The sequence below is a fragment of the Arabidopsis thaliana genome (assembly GCF_000001735.4).
Source record: "Arabidopsis thaliana chromosome 1 sequence".
Classification (NCBI taxonomy): Eukaryota; Viridiplantae; Streptophyta; class Magnoliopsida; order Brassicales; family Brassicaceae; genus Arabidopsis; species Arabidopsis thaliana.
Genome location: NC_003070.9, coordinates 26,684,376 through 26,703,951, shown reverse-complemented (window position 1 = coordinate 26,703,951; position 19,576 = coordinate 26,684,376). Strand labels below are relative to the sequence as shown.

The window sequence follows — 19,576 nt, the reverse complement described above, 5'->3', positions numbered from 1 at the left end:
TCACGAACATCTTTGGTAATAATATCTTCTTGATTCTTCTTTTTTTCTGACTATGGACAAAAGGTTTAAGCCGTTGACTTTTCCAAGAACATGTTTACCAAACCAATATAAAACATAAATATCACTTTTTCTTTTTTGTGATGAAGAGAAAACTCGCGGGAAACCAAAACGGTTTCGGTTAGATCTAAAACCAAATATATTTCCATTACAAAACAGAGTAGTAGTACTCTGTTCTATTTTATTAACTGAGATTTTTTTTATTACACACAGAAAATCATAAAGCTACTTCATCTCTGTTTTTTCAGAGTCCACTACCACCTGGATTTTTAAGCCATTCAAGCTGGATCTCGACCTTGCCGCATTCGACATTCTTCAACAGAAGAATCATGTCCTGAACGATCTTGCCATTATCGGAGACGATTATGCTATCTTCAGACAAGCAGTTATCTCTGGTGGGCACAATTCTCTTGAGCTCTTTTCCATGTGGAAGTTCTTTCAAACCGAGTTTGTGAACGTCTAGGAACGGTTTCATATCTATCTGCGCATCTCCCATCTTGTCGTCCGCTGTAAATGTATCTTTATCATACACCATCTGCACTCATACGAAACAAAAACATATGGAACCAACCACTTATCATCAGTTGGTTTTGAGTTGAAAATTCATGATTCCGGTAGTTACTGACGGGTACTAGTACTCACCAGCTTCACAGGTTCATTGGGATCTTCGATCGCAAGAGTCAACTCTTCGTTCCACTCTGGGTTGCAGTTATTCTTCACAGTAAAAGATTTCAGCTTCTGGTGCAATTCAAAGATACAACCAATTTCAGTTAGAACGAATGCAACACAACATCCTATAGCTATAGATTGTTTTCATTTTGTAGCATGAAATGTAAAATCTTTTTAAATGATTATTAATCATGTTTCTTAAAGGTCGATTCTTTGGTCTTCCATCTGCGAAGAAAGTAAACAGAGAAACCATACATCTCAAGAACAGAAATAGAAACATCAAACAGAAGAGAACCAAATCAGATTAGAATCAGAAAGAGAGAAAAAGTACCTGTGGACCCATGGTTATGACGACAAAAGGGTCGCTGCTTAGAGCGTCTCGACGAGCAAGATCGATCCCTCTCTTCACTAGGATTCTCACAAGCCCTACCAGTTCCTTCATCTCAACCTCTTCCTCTGTTTTCTCCATCTTGCTTCTGAGCTTTGAAGAGAAAGCACACCTGTCTCCTGACTCTACTACTTTTCTTATTCACTTACAAACAATCACCGACTCAAATTCAACGATGCTACTTAAATCAGCTTATTAAAAGAAAGAAACAAAAAAGAAAAGGAAAGGTGAATTCAAAAGGTCTCTTTTCCAACTTTTTGTTTCCTGCTAACTCACTTTAATTATCATCTACGCGTTACTCACACACAAATACCTTCTAGATTCTATTCATAAGAAATATCTCCTGTCTTTTTCTGACATTGACATTAGAAATATCATCATTACATTTCACAAAAAAGAAGGTACTACCCTGCAAATATAATTTTGTATACATACTGATATAGGTGAGCTAATTCTAATGTTACCAGAACCAGAGAAATAAGATTGAAAGAGGTTCTAGAAATTCAGGGTTTGCTTTATTTCTTCAATTAGTAGAAACAGATACAATATATATAAGGGTTGAGTTATTCGACATGTACAACTAAAGACCAAAGCAGAGCCTTTTTTGTCAATTTAAACTCTGATGAGACAAAGACAAACTCGTCTTTCCATGAACATAACGAAAAAATACCATCACATCTTCACGGTCTCTGTTTTAACATTTCTGCATCTTAGTCCAATCGTTTTGTCGGCATCCATGGTGTCTTCTTGGATCCTAAAAGAACCAATGCTCGCATGTTAATCGCAATCATAGATATGCACAAGTCAAAAACCGAGGATTTGTTAACATACCTTCGCGTCCCAGACCCTTGCAGCCTGGACCATCAGTCCACTCAAGCATGAGCTCTACTTCCCCACACTCCACATTCTTTAGTCTAAGAATCATCTCTTGCATGATCTTCCCATTGCTCCAAGTGATGCTGCTCTCTTCAGCTAAACAGTTGGTCCTGCCTGGACGGATCCTCTTGATTGCACAACCATTGGGGAGCTTCTGGAAATCTAACTCCATTTGATGCGCTTCTAGGAACGGCCTAAAGTCTATTTCTGCATCACCCATTTTGTCATCTCCCGAGAATCTATCTTTATCAAACACCGTCTGCATAAACAGACCATAATATGAGCCAACAATCGGTTTCTTTAGAAGACCGTCGTAAATTGTAATAGACACGATAGCTTACCAGACGGATAGGATCATTCACATCTTTGATGGAAAGGGTCAGTTGTTCGTTCCACACTGGATTACAGTTATTATTAATCACACGCGTCTTCAGTTTCTGAATGAACGAGATAAAAACGGGTCAAGAAGATATGAAAAAGAAATACACAAACAAAAGGTTACATAGTACAAATAATGATAAAGAAGGCTTCACAAAGTACAACCATAGAGACACAATCATCTAAGCCAAGTCAATCATGTCCACTTTCAACTTTCTTAACCCAGATGACATTGTTTCTATTTGACAAACTGTGATCCTGAGATGACCATTCAACAAGATTATGTAATTATGATTTGCCAGCTTTGGGAAATGACCCTTCAACAAGAGCCTATACATGCTCATTAGTTTTGGGAGATGACTCTTCAACAAGATTATGCATAGAGACTAATCGTAAAAAGACTAATACCCTTCAACAAAATTTTATATTGAAAAAGAAATATATGTTTTGCAACACAAGACTAATACAAGAATTTGTAATTTCAGAACATGACAAGATTTTGCATAGGATGTCTTATAAAGTTTTGTTTTTTAGCCAAAGAAACACAAAGCAAAGATCAAATTGAGATCTTTCTCACATGGGTGGCCACAAAAACCATCACATGGTAATGATCAGTCCCTCACATTGTACCTCCACCATGTGACTATAACTCTAATAAGATTTCATAATCCACATTCCATTTGTGATCACCAAAGAATCAAACCCAAAACGATGCATAATCTAATCAAAAAGGACATGAACCAAACCTGATTAGCCAATGTGATAACAACATAAGGATCACTGGTGGTGGCATCACGAATAGCAAGATTAATCCCTCTTTTGACATGAACCCTGAGAATCCCTAATGGTTTATCTTCCATTGCTGCAAATTCCACCGAGAAAGAAAGAAAAAGGAAGAGACTTTATATAAAAGTTTGAAGCTTTTTCCCCAATAAGGCGATGATAATAGCCTAATAGTAATAAGAGATAATATCGAAGAACACAAAAACCCTTTTTGCCTGAATTTACCCAAAATAAGCGGGGATTTGATGAAATTTATAATTCGAAAACGAGTTTTTGGATTATGCAAACTTACGAGAAACATCGACGCTGATTCAACGCGGAGTTCCAAAAACAAACATCGACAGATCTATCCGTTGTTTGCGGACAACCGATTTCATCGCTGCTCCTTTACTTTCTTTAGAGTTCTCTGTTTCTCATTCATCATTCATGTCGCCGATATCTTTAGTTTCTTTTTTAGTCCCTAGACTCTTATAATTTTAAAGTTAATACCAGTAATTATTGCTTAGACCCAAACTGACCAAATAAAAGATTTATTCTTTAGAGACTAATCAAATCGATTTACTGCATCTTAAGCAAAGCACAAAAAGTAATTATATTATATATTGTGAATACTATATATGGTATACAATTTTCACGTTTAATTAATATGAATGTCTTGTTTTATCATTTAAAGTATTTATCAAATTTTTAGGTTTTGACATAATTAAAAGTAGTTAAATTAATATATATGAATATAATTAGAAAATTCAGTTATTTCATAGAAACATGTTCAGTGAAAATATTTTTAGTATTCAATCATTTGACTTCTACTATTTATTTGACATATAATTAAACTCATAGATGTGTTAACATACATAACCAAACAAAATTTGTTAAAACCGTGACATATGGGCTAAACATTCCATTTGATTATCTTAAATTTTGAAATTTTAGTTTTATCACGCTAAGTTCCGTAGCAAAAATCTAATAATTGTATATAAAATTGAGTATTTGATCAATAGAATGAGTAATAAACAAAACCGATAATTTTTTAGGTATTTTGTCACGGCTGAATTAGTTTTAATTTTTTATTCGGTAAATTTTCTATTTTCTATCATGTTTTATATATATATATATATATATATACATTTTTTAATAGAAAAAATCCTTTTATACTTTTTTGAGAACGACTGAAAACTGAGGATTCTAGTTGGGTGAATTGATAATAACTAGTGGCGAATCTTAGATGCGACTGACATTTAGAGTTATAAGATATTGTATAATATGGAGCAATTGGTACGATATAGACTGAGATAAGTAAAATAACGTGTGTCATGTTGAAGTTCATGGACCTACCTCTGAATCTAGAAGAGTTGGCGTATAATTGAAATCAATGGACAATGAGGAAATTTGGGAATCTGGCTAGTCGCTAATTGAACAGACACAGAATGGCTGGTCAATAATTAAAGAGGAGCCGTTTCCCATTTTATTTGTTCGTTTCCTAAATCCTTATCGTACGTTTGAAATAAAATCATAAGATTTATATAAACACAATGGTTGTGCCAAAAAAAACAATATATGGTCAGCTCAGCTGTCACATTAATTAGGTTTTTTTCTATGGATGAAATTAATTTGGAATAAGCTATTCAAATTTTTAAATGACCTGTTATTACTTATAGGGTATAAATACTATATGCCCACTCCTTTGTCTTTGACTGAGGGAATACAAATCCTAACCGTATGTGATATTTTAAAATCTAAATGTATTAGATGTGGATAGATATACAGATATTGTAAGAAAATATCTTACATAAAATAAAACACTAACCAACATGTAAATAACTAAATATATAAACCAAAAAAAACAATTTAAATTGAAATCCAAACAAATCTAGATGTCCGTATAAAATCACGTTTAAAAATTCTAAAAGTTATCATCAGGTGTGACACATGTATAATCAATTGTATTATCCAGAACAATGAGTTGATGTCAATGACTCGATGCTATGAGCTTATGAGTAGATCATACAATGTGGACACGACAACCTAAATTTAACAAAGGATATAAAATTGTGAACTGTTTTTCTGCCAAGGATTTAAAATTCATTTAGCGTTGTAATTTGGTACACACATATACATATTAATAAAATCTACGGCATATTATTAACGAGGTAATCAACATTTAGGGTATAAATGGTTGCAAACACGATCAATCATACAATTAGGTTAACCGGTTTGTGACACAATGGGCGACTCAGGATAAGACATGGAGGAGGAGCTGATATGATAAGACGAAGTTAGGTGATATATATAGAGATGTACCAGAGATCATAATGCATATGAAATGAGATCGATAGCTGTCTTCTCTTAAACTGAATTACGACCTCTCTATACTTCTGGTCCTATCCGTGAGTCATGTGCTCTCTGTCTTTAGTCATAATATGATTTTGAATTGGCTCTGCACCATTCAAGATCATGGCCCATTATGGTTCTCTGCACCTGATTCTGTTTCCATAATAATTCCATTTACCTACAAGGCTATACATATAATTTATTAGTATAATAACCATATTATGAGAAGATTAATTATACTGTTCATACGGCAATTAAGATATCGATGCGAAAGGATTCGTGATCTTTATAGAGTTTATATTCCGCCGTTGCTAGCTAATCATGTTTATTTTGTTTCTCTAGTACTTAACGCGTTTGTCAATTTATTAAATTCGATTAGCTAAAAAAAGGATTTGACTCAATTTCATCTTTAGAGACTTACAAACCAATTTATACAAATCAATTTTTTATAGATGTTACATTTTTTCGTTCACATTAATGACAGGTTTTCTTCTTTCTATGACTTAAATCCACCTAACTCCAAAATTAAATCCCCAATTCATGTTAAAGAAGTGAATTTCAACGCTTCGAAAAGTTAATAAAAGACAATGAAGAACATACATGAAACATGCTTAGCGCCTAGCGGACGAGCCTCTTAATTAGAACCAAGTCCTTAGAAAATTACAAAATTTTAGGTATATGCCAAAAATCAAACTAAAGTTGTCGATAACCATGATAAATGTTGCGTATATCTATCTAAGAAATATCACGCCTAAAAGATAAATTTTGGTACAACTCTCCTCAACGTTCATTTTTTTAATACTCTGAAATACCACAACTATATTCCATATAGATGAGGTTTGAGGTTTCTAAGACTTTTAAAACTTAAAGTCCTAGAATTAAAGAAACGTGTAACCTTTCAAGTTTAATATGGGGGAGGTTTGGATCGGCGGAAGCTAAAAACAGCAAGGATCAGGACAACAATGGCCTAACGAATGACACGTGATGCTCTTTTCATGTTGCTCAACTTCGATAGCGACCGTTTTTCTATTTTTATCACTTTCATATTTTACCCCCAAGAAAAACAAAAACAAGCGAGTCCGATATGTTTAAGAGTCCCAACCTAAAATCTATTTTCATCACCTTCCCTATATAGCCCGCACACCGCACACAACTAATACCTCAAAATATTAATTTGTTTGTGTTTGCGCTTGTTTTTATGTTCTTAACATCAGGGTAAAATGTATCTTATGTGATTAGTTTTAGTGGGATACTCTACATAGCATTCACATGTCTATTAGTTTAAATACGTGTATGTCAATCTAATGATACAATTCAGTTCGCATGACTTGCAAAACATAAACGTAAAAAGCAACACATATGAACCACTTACCACAATTTTCGCTACAACTTTTTCCACCATATTAGCAAAAAAAACAAGGGCGAATAACATTCATTTGGTATAATCCATAACGATCAAATTATCGATTATCATCACTACATTTAGCTAGAGATTTTCTAGCCTTTCTATTTGCCAAACCTTTTAATCCATTCTTCCTTTTAAAAAAAAAATTATTTATTTCTTTTCAATTTTTATGAAAACCGTATCTTTAACTAATTGTTATCCTTGCTAATACATGCATCAACATTTTCTTAAAGTTTTTGGTAAAATTAACACATAAGAAATAAGAAATAGTTTTCTTCTTTAAACTCGTCCTTATCACAAATTTTAGATTGTATGATATTAAATTCGATCTTATCTTAAATACTTTAAATAACGTTTTATTTACTCTTCTCATATTACAAATTTACTACACTGTTGCTTTTCTATGTTTTACAATTATATTTAGGAGATCTTTTGTTGTATTATCAATACTCTTAGATATTCATTTATGTAGTTAAAATTTATTAAGATTACTTAGATTTTATTGAGCTTTGAAATATATTTTAAAAAAAAACTTTTAATTACACGTTGGTAAAAAAAAAAGACACGTATGCAAAAGCACCAAAAAAGGTAAAACCGGAAAAATTCTCAAATTTCAAAATTACCCAAAAAAGCCTTTAACCTAACCACCTTACTTTATAAACAACCTCACCGTCTCTCTTAGCTCACCAACAATCACATTCTTCTCCCATAAGAAAAAAAAAATAATCAAATCCTCCTCCTCTGCTTCACCACCAAAAAGCATATTCTTCTCTCGTCTTCTCCGGTTAATCAAAATCTCTCCGTGTGAATCGTTTGTGAATGGTGGAAACTAATCCGATCGGTGGTAAGTTTACGCTCTCCCTTTCCATCAAAAGGGCGAGCTTTTCTCTTCCTCTCTCGACATCCTCTGTTTTCGCTTTCGGATCTTGCAAAGAAGGCTGGTACTTTCGCTGCCTTGGCCTCGACCCGTGAACGATTCGCCCCTAAAATTCACAACCCGGAACCCTAATTTCCTAAAAAGTGGTTCTTTTTTTATTGATTCTGTTACTTGTGAGATTTGCTCTGTTTTTTGTTCTCTCGATTTCGAAGATGTTGCTCTACAACAAGCAGAAGAAGAACCAAAACGCTAAAGGGAATAGGATTCTCATTAGCGTTACGGTTTTGGGTAGTGCCGGTCCGATCCGGTTTGTTGCTTATGAGGATGATCTTGTTGCCTCTGTTATCGATACTGCTCTTAAAGGTTACGCTCGTGAAGGTCGTCTTCCTCTTCTTGGATCTGATTTCAATGATTTTCTTCTCTATTGTCCTATGGTTGGACCTGAAGGTAAACTAAACTCAATTCCAATGTCTTTTAGCTTTATGTGTGAATGATCTGTTTAAAGAATTGGTTGACTGATGTTGTGTTTTGATGACAGCTTTAAGCACATGGGATGCAATTGGATCTCTTGGAGCGAGGAACTTTATGCTCTGTAGGAAACCAGAGGAGAAGAAGGTTGAGGAAAGTAATGGAAGATCTGACTCTACCATTAATGGTGCAAGAAAAGGTGGAAGCTTGAAGGCTTGGATCAACAAATCCTTCAATCTCAAAGTCTCAAGCCATTAAGATTAATTTTCTTCTCTTTTTTATGAAATAATAAGACCAATCTTTGTTTTATCATCATTATGTTCTTTGTTTTTGGTTTTGATTCCAAAGTTTGTTATTTTCATCTTTCATTCATGAATAAAAGTGTCAAATTCTTCTGGATTTTGCACTGTTTCAAGTGTTGAAGTTGGTTTCTTTTGATGCTTCTTCTTGCAAGTTGTCCAACTGAGGAAATTTGTCAGCAAATTGTGTACTTTCTCTAGTACAATTCTGTATTATTCGTCTCGTAAAACACGTTTTGAAATTATTGTTACGCAATAACAGAGCTCTGATTAAAGTGATAGTTGTATACTTGTATCCGTGAAGAGGAATAATGTTAAGGTATATACTTTTTTAATGTTCTTGTCTTAAGGTGTCAAGTTGTGGAGGAGACGTCATTGTCGAGAATCCAAAATTAAAAGTGTTAAAAGTTTGATTTTGATTAGAAAAAGGTAAACAAACTTTGCGACAGAAGAAGAAAAATAGAAGAAAGTACAAATGAATGATGATAAACAACTAAAACTACTACACAAGTTCCGTACCAACTTGTACTCTTGCCTCTCTACAAGTGTTGTTGCCGTGCTTTACTTCTCTTCTTCCTTATCATGAAAACGACACACTATTTTATTTACTAGTTACTACACGTCTCGCACACCACACTTTCCTTATCCAACGCCGGAGGTTTCTACACACTTCCATAAGTCATAAAAACAACACGGTGTTTGTCTCACTAACTATGACCATTGACCAACCATGCACATCATACGATGATAACGATGATGAGATATTTTCTAAATGCCACGTGTATGTCACATTTCTCTTTTTGTTTTAAGTTCGAATTGGATCGTGGCAAGGTAATCATGGTAAATTGTTAGGCCAACGCTCTCGGTTACATGTAATCATCCTATAGTATACGATTTAACTCGAACAGAAACAAAAGAAGTATCTGTTTTTCTTCTTCTTCTGATTGAATAGTATATAACATATACTGTACTTGTTTGTTAAAACATGTTATAAATTAGTATTTAGATATTCGGAAACTAGAAATACTAGCTATGGCCAAAAGAAATAAGTTTATAGTTAGACTTACATTTATTATGGGCTTTAAGGCTTCAATCCATTGACGTCAAAAGAAAAAATCCATTAGATGTTTGATGGGCCGAATGACTAAAAACTACCGGCCTCAATTTGACCAAACTATTTATTTACACAATTAATAAATGAAATTACTTTGTGTAAAAAAAAAAAAAATGATGTACAGAATTTAAAAGTGCTCATGAGAAACATACGTTTCAGTTTTCACTCTCAAAGGAACACATTTTTGGTCAACTCAGTTCAGTTAGTTTGAAGACTTGAAGTTAAGAAAACTAAATTCAATCGAAAGGAAAAAAAAACTTTTTCACTTTTAGTTTCTTTTACTTTTTCAGACAGCTTCGTGACAAAACAATATAATTGGTTACAACTGAAAAACAATCAAAAAGAAGTTTGATGAACATATTTTGAAAAATGAGAAAGAAGGGGGTTCAAATGTTAGCTTTAAAAAGATTCATATGAGACGACAAAAAAAAAAAAAAGAAAGATTCATATGATTTTAATGTGAATGTGATCCGCAAATAAATAATCTAATGTTTTTTTAATAGTACAATGGTATCTTACAAAATTAAATGCTATTTATTCTATAGAAAACTTATTTTTGCTAAAAACGTAAGATATACATTTCTAAAAAACATAAATTTATCTAAAACCAGATTGGATTTAAAAAAAATAGTAACAAGTATTTGAACCTAAAAAAAAAAAAAAAAAACTCAGATAAACAGAAATCACCTTTAAAATTACTTGATGTTTTTTCTTCTTCTGTTAATTATACAAATGTTGTATTACTAATTATACTTAAGCTGAAATTAAACGGGATTGTGGTTGGAGACTTGGAGTGTGTGGGAAACCAATTCGCTTTCAACATGCAAGCATGTAAGTATGAATGCTCTCATTATTATCACGTTACGTTCGCCGATAATAAATGTATTTAATTTGTAATACAAGTATAATTAGTGGTAACGAACACATTACACATGAACGGCTATGTTACTTACTTGGCCATTAATTCCGTTGACCTTAAGAGATGGCATATTTATGAGTTTCTTTGACTATTTGTATATCGACAACTTCTCCACCACCATAGGCACCACTTTCCATTTTCTTTTATGCCAAAACTATATCAGCCCACTTAAATCAATATTTTATTCACTTTTATTTATGGATTTATGAATCACACAATTCTCCACAATTCTAAAATTAATAAATTTTGAAGAATGAACATAAAAATTTGTTAACATATATCATATATTACTTGTAGATCCTTCTTTTTGGAATAAAATAAAAGTGTTGTTAGCGTCAATATACTTCAACTTTGTTAAAAATGAGTAAATGACCACAAATTGTGAAGGAAAAAAAAGTAGACTTGATCTTGATTTGTCGATTGTTGTCTTTCTTCGGTGTGTTTATGATTACCTAAGGTGACAATGAATTTGAAGGATTTCCAAAACTAGAGCTGCGGAACAAAACTGTGACGGTAGGTTTCTCCTAGCTAGTAGAGAACTTGGTTTAGAGGAGACACGATTTCTACAGATTTGCTCCATCTGTTGTTAGTAAACTGCCAATGCTGGTTTTAGTGTAGTAATAACACCGACGTAACGTTGTTCTCTTTATCAAAAAGGAAAAAACAAAACACCAACTTTATTCACTATTCCTTCCAAGAGTTTGTAGATATGCATATATCTTTCAAAGTGGAGATATTTGGTGGAACATGAAGACATTTGGTGACTGAGTTCATTGAAGGTTTTAAGGTAGGGAATAACGTATGCTTAACATGATGCACGGTAGCACGTCATCTGTCCGCAAAATGAGGTTGTGATTATTCCTTGATTCCAAAAGTTATTTGACACTATTTGTCTATTCAATACAAATCGCTACTCCTGATTTAATAAGTGTCCCTTTAAATTAATTGTTCTATTTTTTTAAAAATTGTCGTTTCTTTATAACTTTGAACTATTTTTCAATTTTTGTGTCATCTCTAAATAGAGAGACTATACTAATTTTCTCTGTACTATTTCTATTTTATTGGATACTCCAAAGATATGATTACTGTTTTACGATTTAATATATAATTTTTAACAAAAAAAAATTAAATTTATTCCTATTTCATATTAAAGAAAATTCAAAATATAGTCAATTTGTTATTAGGAGTATAATAGAAAATTTAATTTATTTTGTTAATAAGTTTATTGAATTGCTTGAAAATACAAAATATAGTCAATTTCTGATTAAGAGTATATAAAAAAAATTAGTTTATTTTGTTAATAAGTTTATTAAATTGCTTGAAATTACAAAATATAGTCAATTTCTTATTAAGAGTATAATAATAGAAAAACATTATACTATTAATAATTTTATTAAATTGCTTGAAGTTACAAAATATAGTCAATTTCTATTAGGAGTATAGTAGAAAATTTTAATTTATTTTGTTAACAATTTTGTTAAATTGCTTTTTAATCCACATGAAAATATCCAATCTGCAAGAAGTATAAAATCATCATTTTCAAAATATAGAAAGAAAATAATGGTTTTGAACATTGAAAAAAATGATCTTATTGACAAAGAAAGGAGCTTTCGACTTTTGGAAACATAATCCAAATTTTAGATAATTATGCTAATGTATCTAAAAATCTTAAAACAGGATAATTATAATACGTTAGTGTCATCATTATCATACATTTCACCAAAATAACGAAAGAATAGACTAGCAACAAAGATTTGATTTTCTGAGAATATTTGTTCCAATCCAAAGTAAAACCAATCAGAAAAATAGAAAATTTCTATATTCACGGTAAAAAATATATATTTTAAAAACAGAGGCTGTGATATTTTTTACCCATCATTTCTAGAATTTTGGGGAAATGCAAAACACTAATCCATAAAAATTAAAAAATAATTAAACTAAAAATAAAACAAAACAAAACCAAATCCCAAAGGATTGGTCCAAAATCTGTGTTTACAAAATATCAATGGCAATTTCGTAGTAAAGATAAAAAACAAGGATATTGTTTTTAATCTTTCTATTACCCTATTATTCTCTTATATATATATACTCTTCCCTCCGGTCAAATCTCGTCGTCTTGTTTGGTCTCTGTTTTTCACGCCGGAGATAGAGAGAGAGAAGTAAAAAAGCGAGAAAAAGCTAGAAACTTTAGAATACCCAATAATGGATCCGATCGAATCTGTCGAGTACAATGGCTTCGAGACCTCTAACGGTAACGTCGACCATGGTTGGAAGAAAGTCGTGTACCCGAAACGTCACCGGAAGCAAAAACAAGCGGATCAAGCGACGGCAAATGGTGGCAAAACTGTTGCTTCAAATGGAACCGTAGCTAACGGCGGAGATAACGTTTTCCGTTCGTTGGAAGAGCAAGCTGAGGATCGTCGACGACGGATCTTAGCGGCGAAGATGACTGCTATTGATTCAGATGATGATGGTGTTGTTAGATCTAAACATCGATCTAATGGTTACGGTGATGATGGGTATGATTTTGATGGTAGTGATGATGAGATCGCAACGCTGAAGGTTGAGGAAGTTAAGAAGCCAAAGCCTAAGAAGGAGAAGAAGCCTAAAGTTTCTTTGCCTGAAGCTGCATCAAAGATCGATCCTTTAAATCTCGAAGCTTTTCTCGTTGAAGCATCGGTATGTGCATGGATTTGAGATTTGAGATTTGGTTTTGATCTGTTTGTGATTTAGCTGAATTGTGATCTAAAGTTTCGTTTTTTCAATGTTGGGTTTATAGGAATCGTATGCGAGTCAGCCTGAGATTCAGCTAATGAGATTTGCTGATTACTTTGGGAGAGCACTTTCTGGAGTCTCATCTGTGCAATTTCCATGGGTGAAGATGTTTAAAGAGTCTCCTTTGTCTAAGCTGATTGAAGTGAGTTTGTGTTTTTAACATTGTTTGAGGTTTTGGAATTGGATTCTAGGTTTAGGTTTTGATAAAGGTGAGATCGTTTTTGTTTATGAATAGGTTCCGTTAGCTCATATTCCGGAACCAGTGTATAAGACATCAGTTGATTGGATCAACCATCGTCCAATTGAGGCACTTGGAGCCTTTGTGTTGTGGGCTTTTGATTGTATTCTCACAGATTTAGCAGCACAACAAGGTGGTGCTAAAGGTGGGAAGAAGGGTGGTCAACAAACTACTTCCAAATCTCAGGTGATTTGGAAAACCTTTCTCGATCTCTAAACTCTGATCTTTGATTATCAATGTTATTACCTTTCGATTACTAAGTCCATTATTGTACATTCGTATAGGTGGCAATATTTGTTGCATTAGCGATGGTATTGCGTAGGAAGCCTGATGCTTTGACTAATGTATTGCCAACTCTGAGGGAGAATCCTAAGTATCAGGGTCAGGATAAGCTTCCGGTTACAGTTTGGATGATGGCTCAGGTTTGTGTGATTTGTTTTGTAAATGAGTATTAATTGTGTCAAGATTTGTGTTTTCTGTGATCTTTATTCTAATTTTTGTAAAACTGTAAAATGTGGACAGGCCTCCCAAGGTGATATAGCTGTAGGCTTGTATTCATGGGCTCACAACTTGTTACCTGTTGTCGGTAATAAGAACTGTAACCCTCAGTCAAGGGATCTCATCCTGCAGTTGGTTGAGAAGTGAGTAAAAAACTTCTTGTGGTCTTATTCTTGCTGTGTTTGTAGTCAGTCATCTAATCTTGTTTATATGCAATTTTCTTATCAGAATTTTGACGAATCCAAAGGCTCGTACCATACTTGTAAATGGAGCTGTTAGGAAGGGAGAGCGTTTGATTCCACCTCCTTCATTTGAGATCTTGTTGCGGCTTACATTCCCTGCATCATCTGCAAGAGTAAAGGTAAGTCGTATTGCTGGAATTTTGTAAAACGAAACCTTGATTCATTTTGTTGATTCTCACAAGCATGATCTTCGTTGCACACAGGCTACAGAGAGGTTTGAGGCAATATATCCCTTGCTGAAAGAAGTGGCTCTTGCTGGTGCACCAGGAAGCAAGGCGATGAAACAAGTCACACAACAGATATTCACTTTTGCTCTGAAATTAGCTGGAGAAGGTACTATTAACAATCTTGATTCCCTTAGTTTTCTGCTTCCCTCAGCTCCGCTAGATTAGAGTTTTAATGTTATCGTTGTTACAGGAAATCCTGTTTTAGCCAAGGAAGCTACAGCAATTGCTATCTGGTCTGTGACCCAAAACTTTGATTGCTGCAAGCACTGGGACAATCTCTACAAGGAGAATCTGGAAGCTAGTGTTGCTGTTCTTAAAAAGCTTGTTGAAGAATGGAAAGAGCATTCGGTCAAACTATCATCATCACCGAATGATGCTCTCACTCTCAACCGAACTATGAAAAGCTTCAGGCTAAAGGTAAGAGCCTCCACAATTTCTAAGCTTTAATTTCACCCTCCAGTCTCTTGTAAATTTAATCTCCGATATTTCCCTGTGATGTTTTAGAACGAGGAGGTCATCACTGAGGGAGGAGCCAATGCTTCTCTTTACAAAGAAGCTGACAAGTCTTGCAAAACGATCTCGGGGAGACTCTCCCGTGGAAGTGGCTGCCTCAAAGGAACAGCCATTACTTTAGTGTTTCTAGCTGCTGCAGGAGCCGCTGCTGCAGCTGTTCTATCTTCCAACCCGGAGGTTACAAACGAGCTGAAGAACCTGGTGGACTCATTGGAGCTGCATGAATACATCAACAAATACACTGAGGTTATCTCCACAGCTTTGAAGAAGTAAGAGAAAAGAAACAATCAAAAACCTGAGGATGATATAGAGAGGTAACTCTTAATATCATCGGTGTAGAGAATTACTTAAAAGTTAAAGCCTTTTACTCTCCAAGATACAAAATTTTGAACATCTTGACCAGAACTTAGGGGTTATGGAGGTGAAGAGAATAATGAGAGTTTTCGTTTTTATAATCACAGAGTCTGTTCAAAGTTGTTGAAGGTTTTTTTTAGACTGTTTAATTTGTTTCTGAGATAATTTATATTTCTTCTTTTTTCCCTGATGACAATAAAGTTATTTCTGTTTATTACATGTTTGATTTGGATTTCTCTTGAACATAAGTGTATGCACAAGCCATTACATTGTGTTCATGTGAATGCAGAGTATATACATACAGTCTCAAGATATGAAACAGACTTGTGGATCTATCTGTTAATCGAGATCGTAATCTTCTGGCGTCGCATATGGGTATTTGAGGTAAACGTTCTTTATAGAGTCTGGGTCTGTTGGTTTGTCCCAAGGATTCTTCATATTAGGATCTCTTGGGAACTTCCTGAAGTTGAGAAATGGTGCCCATAACAGTAGCCTGCAAAATGATAATCTTGATAAAGACTAGAGAGTAAGAGAGTAAGTAAGCATTGATGCAAATGAGATGGTGTGATCTTGCTTACCCGGGGAAGAACATGAAGACGAACATGAACTGTAAATACATCTCGAAGAACTTCCTTCTGTACCATCTTACTCTTAGCCAGTTCATGATGATTGGCTAACACAAACCATAGTATAATATATAAGCTCCACACTCATAATCATGAATCATCTAAATCTTTGAAAATACAATGTATGTGTCCTCAAACTTACTGGCATTACTAGGAAGTACCAAACGGATATGATCCCGATATCGAGCACAACACTGCTCAATTCCTGCTGGTTGTTAACTCCTGTTATTGCTAAGGCTGGATGGTCAATCTGAAAAACTAACGATTTTCGATTACTGACCACTGTTGTCTCATAGTTTCGATAGTGAATAAAGGTCTCGTATGTTCTTACCGTGGCAAGAACTGCCCCGAGTTGAGCTGCCAAGATTGTCTTCTTTGCTCCAAGTATATCACAGGCCTTTGCTCTCATCTTGTTAACATTCTGCAGTGAACAATAATAAGTCACGGTGAAGAAGCAGAGAGTTTTCTGCAGATTCATGTTGATTGGTTGTACACTTAGCTAAGGTAGAGAAGTCTTACATGAAGAAGAGTGTCGTTGGGTTTGGTGTGAGATGTAATACAGAAAGGAGATTTGACACTGCGTGGCTTCAAGGAGAGAGATGGCAAAGCATTTGGGGCATAGAGCCCAAGAGAGCCGCACCGGCTCATCTCTATGTGTCTGTTGTTCTTGTTTTTGGTTGTGAAGTTTCCTTATCTCTTGAGATTGGTTCTAATGGCAGAGACTTCTAGGATTACTTTTGTCTGAATCACATAAATTCCACGTGTCATAAGGAGGTCCCACGTTTGATTTTGGCATATAGTGTTTTATTTCAAGAAAATGAAATAAAAACGAATAATCTCATTCCAAATTCCACATGTATTCCAAATTTTATAGTTGCATCGCCGTTTCTGTAATTTGGTTCATGTCTTTGAAAGTGAGGCAGTTCAAAGTAAGTAAATTGATGTAAATTAGAGTAGATATAACCAAAGAGAGATCAAGAATGGTGAAATGTGTCAATTGTCATTATCTTGAAGCTGAAATCCTTTGATCCAACAGAGAAATAGCATTTTCGATATTTGATTATTGTTATTCTTCAATAGAAAGCTAGCTAAATAATGACTGAGCAAGTGAGCATAACTAGGATAATGATTTACTTTGTTGTAACTTGTAGATAGAATGAAATTGGCATAAAGATTTGATTCTGTTCAATTAGAAAGAAACTGTTGAAACCTGATACAGATAAAGTTGTTTTTTGTTGTGATTTCACAGTAGCCTATTGTGAGATTTCACTTGCTTGCTTATAAGCTATTTGATTGATCCTCATTCATTACATAAAGAGAAACATTGATGAGTGTGTGGTATTGTTACAATGCAGAACCTGAGAACGAACCAGACAAAAACTACTGTCCCTTAATGTTCTTCACAGTAGAGACACTGACAGAGACATTCCAATGTTTCCTCTTGCATGGATCTTGAAACGGATAAGACATGAGTCTCCCATAACACACTACATGCTTTGTTTCACTGTTAATTTTTTTTTGATAAAGTACTTGTTACATTATTTTGTAACCTTTTTTAGATTTGCATGATACTATTCATCTGTACATAGATTTCTTTTACGTTTGTGTATGAAGCACCCGTAAAGTTAGTCAAAATAACATCTTGTAAAATTTACTCTTAATATTATTCTATTAATTGCAAAATTAATCAGAACTATGTAATGGTTATTTTACTTTTTAATAAGGAATAAAAAGAGGGGCCATTGGACCCCCCACCTCCTCCAACAACTCTCAATTCACCATCATTTCTCTCACCATTTTTACTCATTATAAAAAATAAAAAATAAAATCTCCCATACCATTACCATTTTTCTAACATGTTATTATTATTTAGAAAACTAATAATAACATACTCTAACAATCAAATTCTTTCTCAAAAATAAAATGTTATTCCTCAATTTCAAATTAAGTGTTACCACTACTTTTTTCATGGAAGTGACTAGCGAGTTATTCTTAGTTTTCACATTTTTAGAATCCCAAGTGAGTTTCGAAATAATTTTCTTCTTTTCCGGGATTTTGGAGAGCCATTGGTGTGGAAAGTTAATCACATGTTAAAGGCTTAACCTAAAAGCTTAGACTGCAAACCCCACCACCATTTTTTTTAATTTTTAAAGTCTCTATATTGATTCGGCCGACGAATGTTAATCATTGAGGTCGCTTCTCCTTTCTTGTTTTCAATGATAAAATTAAAATCAAATAAGTACATAGTATAATAAACATGGTAATAGAATAATAATACTTCAATTTTTTTGAATTAATCGATTTCCATTTACTATATATTTGCTTAGGAGCGTTTCTCACGATCACCTGTTTAATTCTAAATCAACAAACGATCAAGAAATGATGTGAAAGTTCAACTGATTGCATGCACCTACCAATATTTATACCTTAGAAATCTTAAAACTACGATGAATATGTAAACTCCAAATCAAACAAAAATTCGGAAAGATTCTATACTATAATTAAGTAGTAAATTATTAGGCAAAACAGTGAGGTGGGAGTGACCTGTCATTAAACTTTGTATGAGCCACGGCCAACACCACATGGCCCTTTTCATTCACAGAAATTATTTTGTTGCTAAAACAAATAATCGAAATCACAAGTTTCCAATATCTCTCTATGGTATAGTGATCGAATATTTGATATGGTTAATACCTTCAATAATATTAATTAATTTTCTGACATAGTATAAGTTTAAGTGGGATATACTGGCCCCTTTGAATATTAATTACTTACATGTTTAACATACATTTGGTGATGATTATCTCTTCGCAAACACGCAAATTATAAGTTGACAAGGCCACGAGGTTCAAAAAACGACATATATTGTAATGTGTCTTCGAAAAAGTCAATATTTGTATGTCCCTATGATGTCAATGTGAACCATTCGGCTAACGAAGAGAATAATAATATTATAACATTCATACACAATGTTGAAATGTCCCGTCAATATTTTATAAAAATGGACACGGTCTAATTAATTAAAATGAATTCGGTTTTGATGTGAAATATAAAAATGAAGTGGCACATAATGTTAGACTGGTCCATTAACTCTTAAAAATTTTTTAATCACAATTTCTTTATTTATTTGCTCATTTCGAATATCGATTACCTTGTCTACACTACACACGTTACATATGTAATTGTTTATGAATGATGCATAGTTAGTTGCATACTTTCAAAATTGGATACCGCCAACTTTTTTATCAACCATGTTTTTTAGTAGAAGTGTTTTTAAACCTCTTTTATTTTTAACTGTGGTCTCCTTTATTTTGGTTGTAAGCTGTAACAAGGTCTTGTCCTCTCTTTATGGTTCTCCTTACGGGCCTAGTTAAACTTGGTCAAAATAATGAAAGAAGTAAAGTGGTGTTCTTAAATAAAAGGAAACTAAAGGAAATTTTGTTACCCACCTTCTTATTAATCGATTTTCAATTCATTGTACGACAGCATAATGAATATGAATTTTTGGGGATTTAAATGAAATATCCTTCACGAATTGG

General features: G+C 33.7%; 5 protein-coding genes and 2 long non-coding RNA genes across 11 annotated transcripts, besides 1 other annotated feature; 3 read left to right on the top strand and 4 right to left on the bottom strand.

The window, feature by feature from the left end:
* Positions 1-25: 25 nt before the first annotated feature.
* Positions 26-1,459, bottom strand: EHB1 (Calcium-dependent lipid-binding (CaLB domain) family protein). The gene is made up of 3 exons (NM_105748.3): positions 1,058-1,459; positions 700-795; positions 26-592 (listed from the first exon to the last, which is right to left on the bottom strand). Exons 1-3 carry the CDS (start codon positions 1,193-1,195, stop codon positions 302-304), a joined length of 525 nt encoding a protein of 174 aa, NP_177237.1. The 5' UTR covers positions 1,196-1,459; the 3' UTR covers positions 26-301.
* AT1G70790 (Calcium-dependent lipid-binding (CaLB domain) family protein) lies at positions 1,408-4,631 on the bottom strand. 4 transcript variants are annotated; one of them, NM_001334479.1, is made up of 6 exons: positions 4,487-4,631; positions 3,444-3,611; positions 3,115-3,230; positions 2,332-2,427; positions 1,946-2,249; positions 1,525-1,868 (listed from the first exon to the last, which is right to left on the bottom strand). In NM_001334479.1, the coding sequence occupies exons 3-6, from the start codon at positions 3,226-3,228 to the stop codon at positions 1,825-1,827; spliced, it is 558 nt and encodes a 185-aa protein (NP_001319362.1). In that variant the 5' UTR covers positions 3,229-3,230; positions 3,444-3,611; positions 4,487-4,631; the 3' UTR covers positions 1,525-1,824. The 4 variants fall into 4 exon arrangements, with proteins under 4 accessions (NP_565001.1, NP_001319362.1, NP_849874.1 ...); NM_179543.3 differs by lacking the exon at positions 4,487-4,631 and having other exon boundaries at positions 1,553-1,868; positions 3,444-3,662; NM_105747.3 differs by lacking the exon at positions 4,487-4,631 and having other exon boundaries at positions 1,408-1,868; positions 3,115-3,453.
* Positions 4,632-6,211: 1,580 nt separating this feature from the next.
* AT1G09197 lies at positions 6,212-6,580 on the bottom strand. Its single transcript, NR_139580.1, has one exon. It is a non-coding gene; the product is annotated as an other RNA (long non-coding RNA).
* A 979-nt stretch (positions 6,581-7,559) lies between these two features.
* AT1G70780 (uncharacterized protein) lies at positions 7,560-8,786 on the top strand. The gene is made up of 2 exons (NM_105746.3): positions 7,560-8,211; positions 8,303-8,786. Exons 1-2 carry the CDS (start codon positions 7,977-7,979, stop codon positions 8,488-8,490), a joined length of 423 nt encoding a protein of 140 aa, NP_565000.1. The 5' UTR covers positions 7,560-7,976; the 3' UTR covers positions 8,491-8,786.
* Positions 7,707-7,859: a sequence feature (AT1G70780.uORF1).
* Positions 8,787-12,670: 3,884 nt separating the features above from the next.
* AT1G70770 (transmembrane protein (Protein of unknown function DUF2359, transmembrane)) lies at positions 12,671-16,154 on the top strand. Of its 2 annotated transcripts, NM_001198438.1 has the most exons (10): positions 12,677-13,243; positions 13,344-13,481; positions 13,575-13,763; positions 13,862-13,999; positions 14,100-14,218; positions 14,304-14,436; positions 14,521-14,650; positions 14,735-14,961; positions 15,049-15,371; positions 15,701-16,154. In NM_001198438.1, exons 1-9 carry the CDS (start codon positions 12,767-12,769, stop codon positions 15,328-15,330), a joined length of 1,833 nt encoding a protein of 610 aa, NP_001185367.1. In that variant the 5' UTR covers positions 12,677-12,766; the 3' UTR covers positions 15,331-15,371; positions 15,701-16,154. The 2 variants fall into 2 exon arrangements, with proteins under 2 accessions (NP_177234.1, NP_001185367.1); NM_105745.3 differs by having other exon boundaries at positions 12,671-13,243; positions 15,049-15,722.
* NdhL (inorganic carbon transport protein-like protein) lies at positions 15,568-16,750 on the bottom strand. Its single transcript, NM_105744.4, has 5 exons — positions 16,557-16,750; positions 16,369-16,458; positions 16,180-16,287; positions 15,990-16,084; positions 15,568-15,904 (listed from the first exon to the last, which is right to left on the bottom strand). The coding sequence occupies exons 1-5, from the start codon at positions 16,683-16,685 to the stop codon at positions 15,751-15,753; spliced, it is 576 nt and encodes a 191-aa protein (NP_177233.1). The 5' UTR covers positions 16,686-16,750; the 3' UTR covers positions 15,568-15,750.
* Positions 15,921-16,894, top strand: AT1G09193. The gene has a single exon (NR_139579.1). It is a non-coding gene; the product is annotated as an other RNA (long non-coding RNA).
* Positions 16,895-19,576: the final 2,682 nt, after the last annotated feature.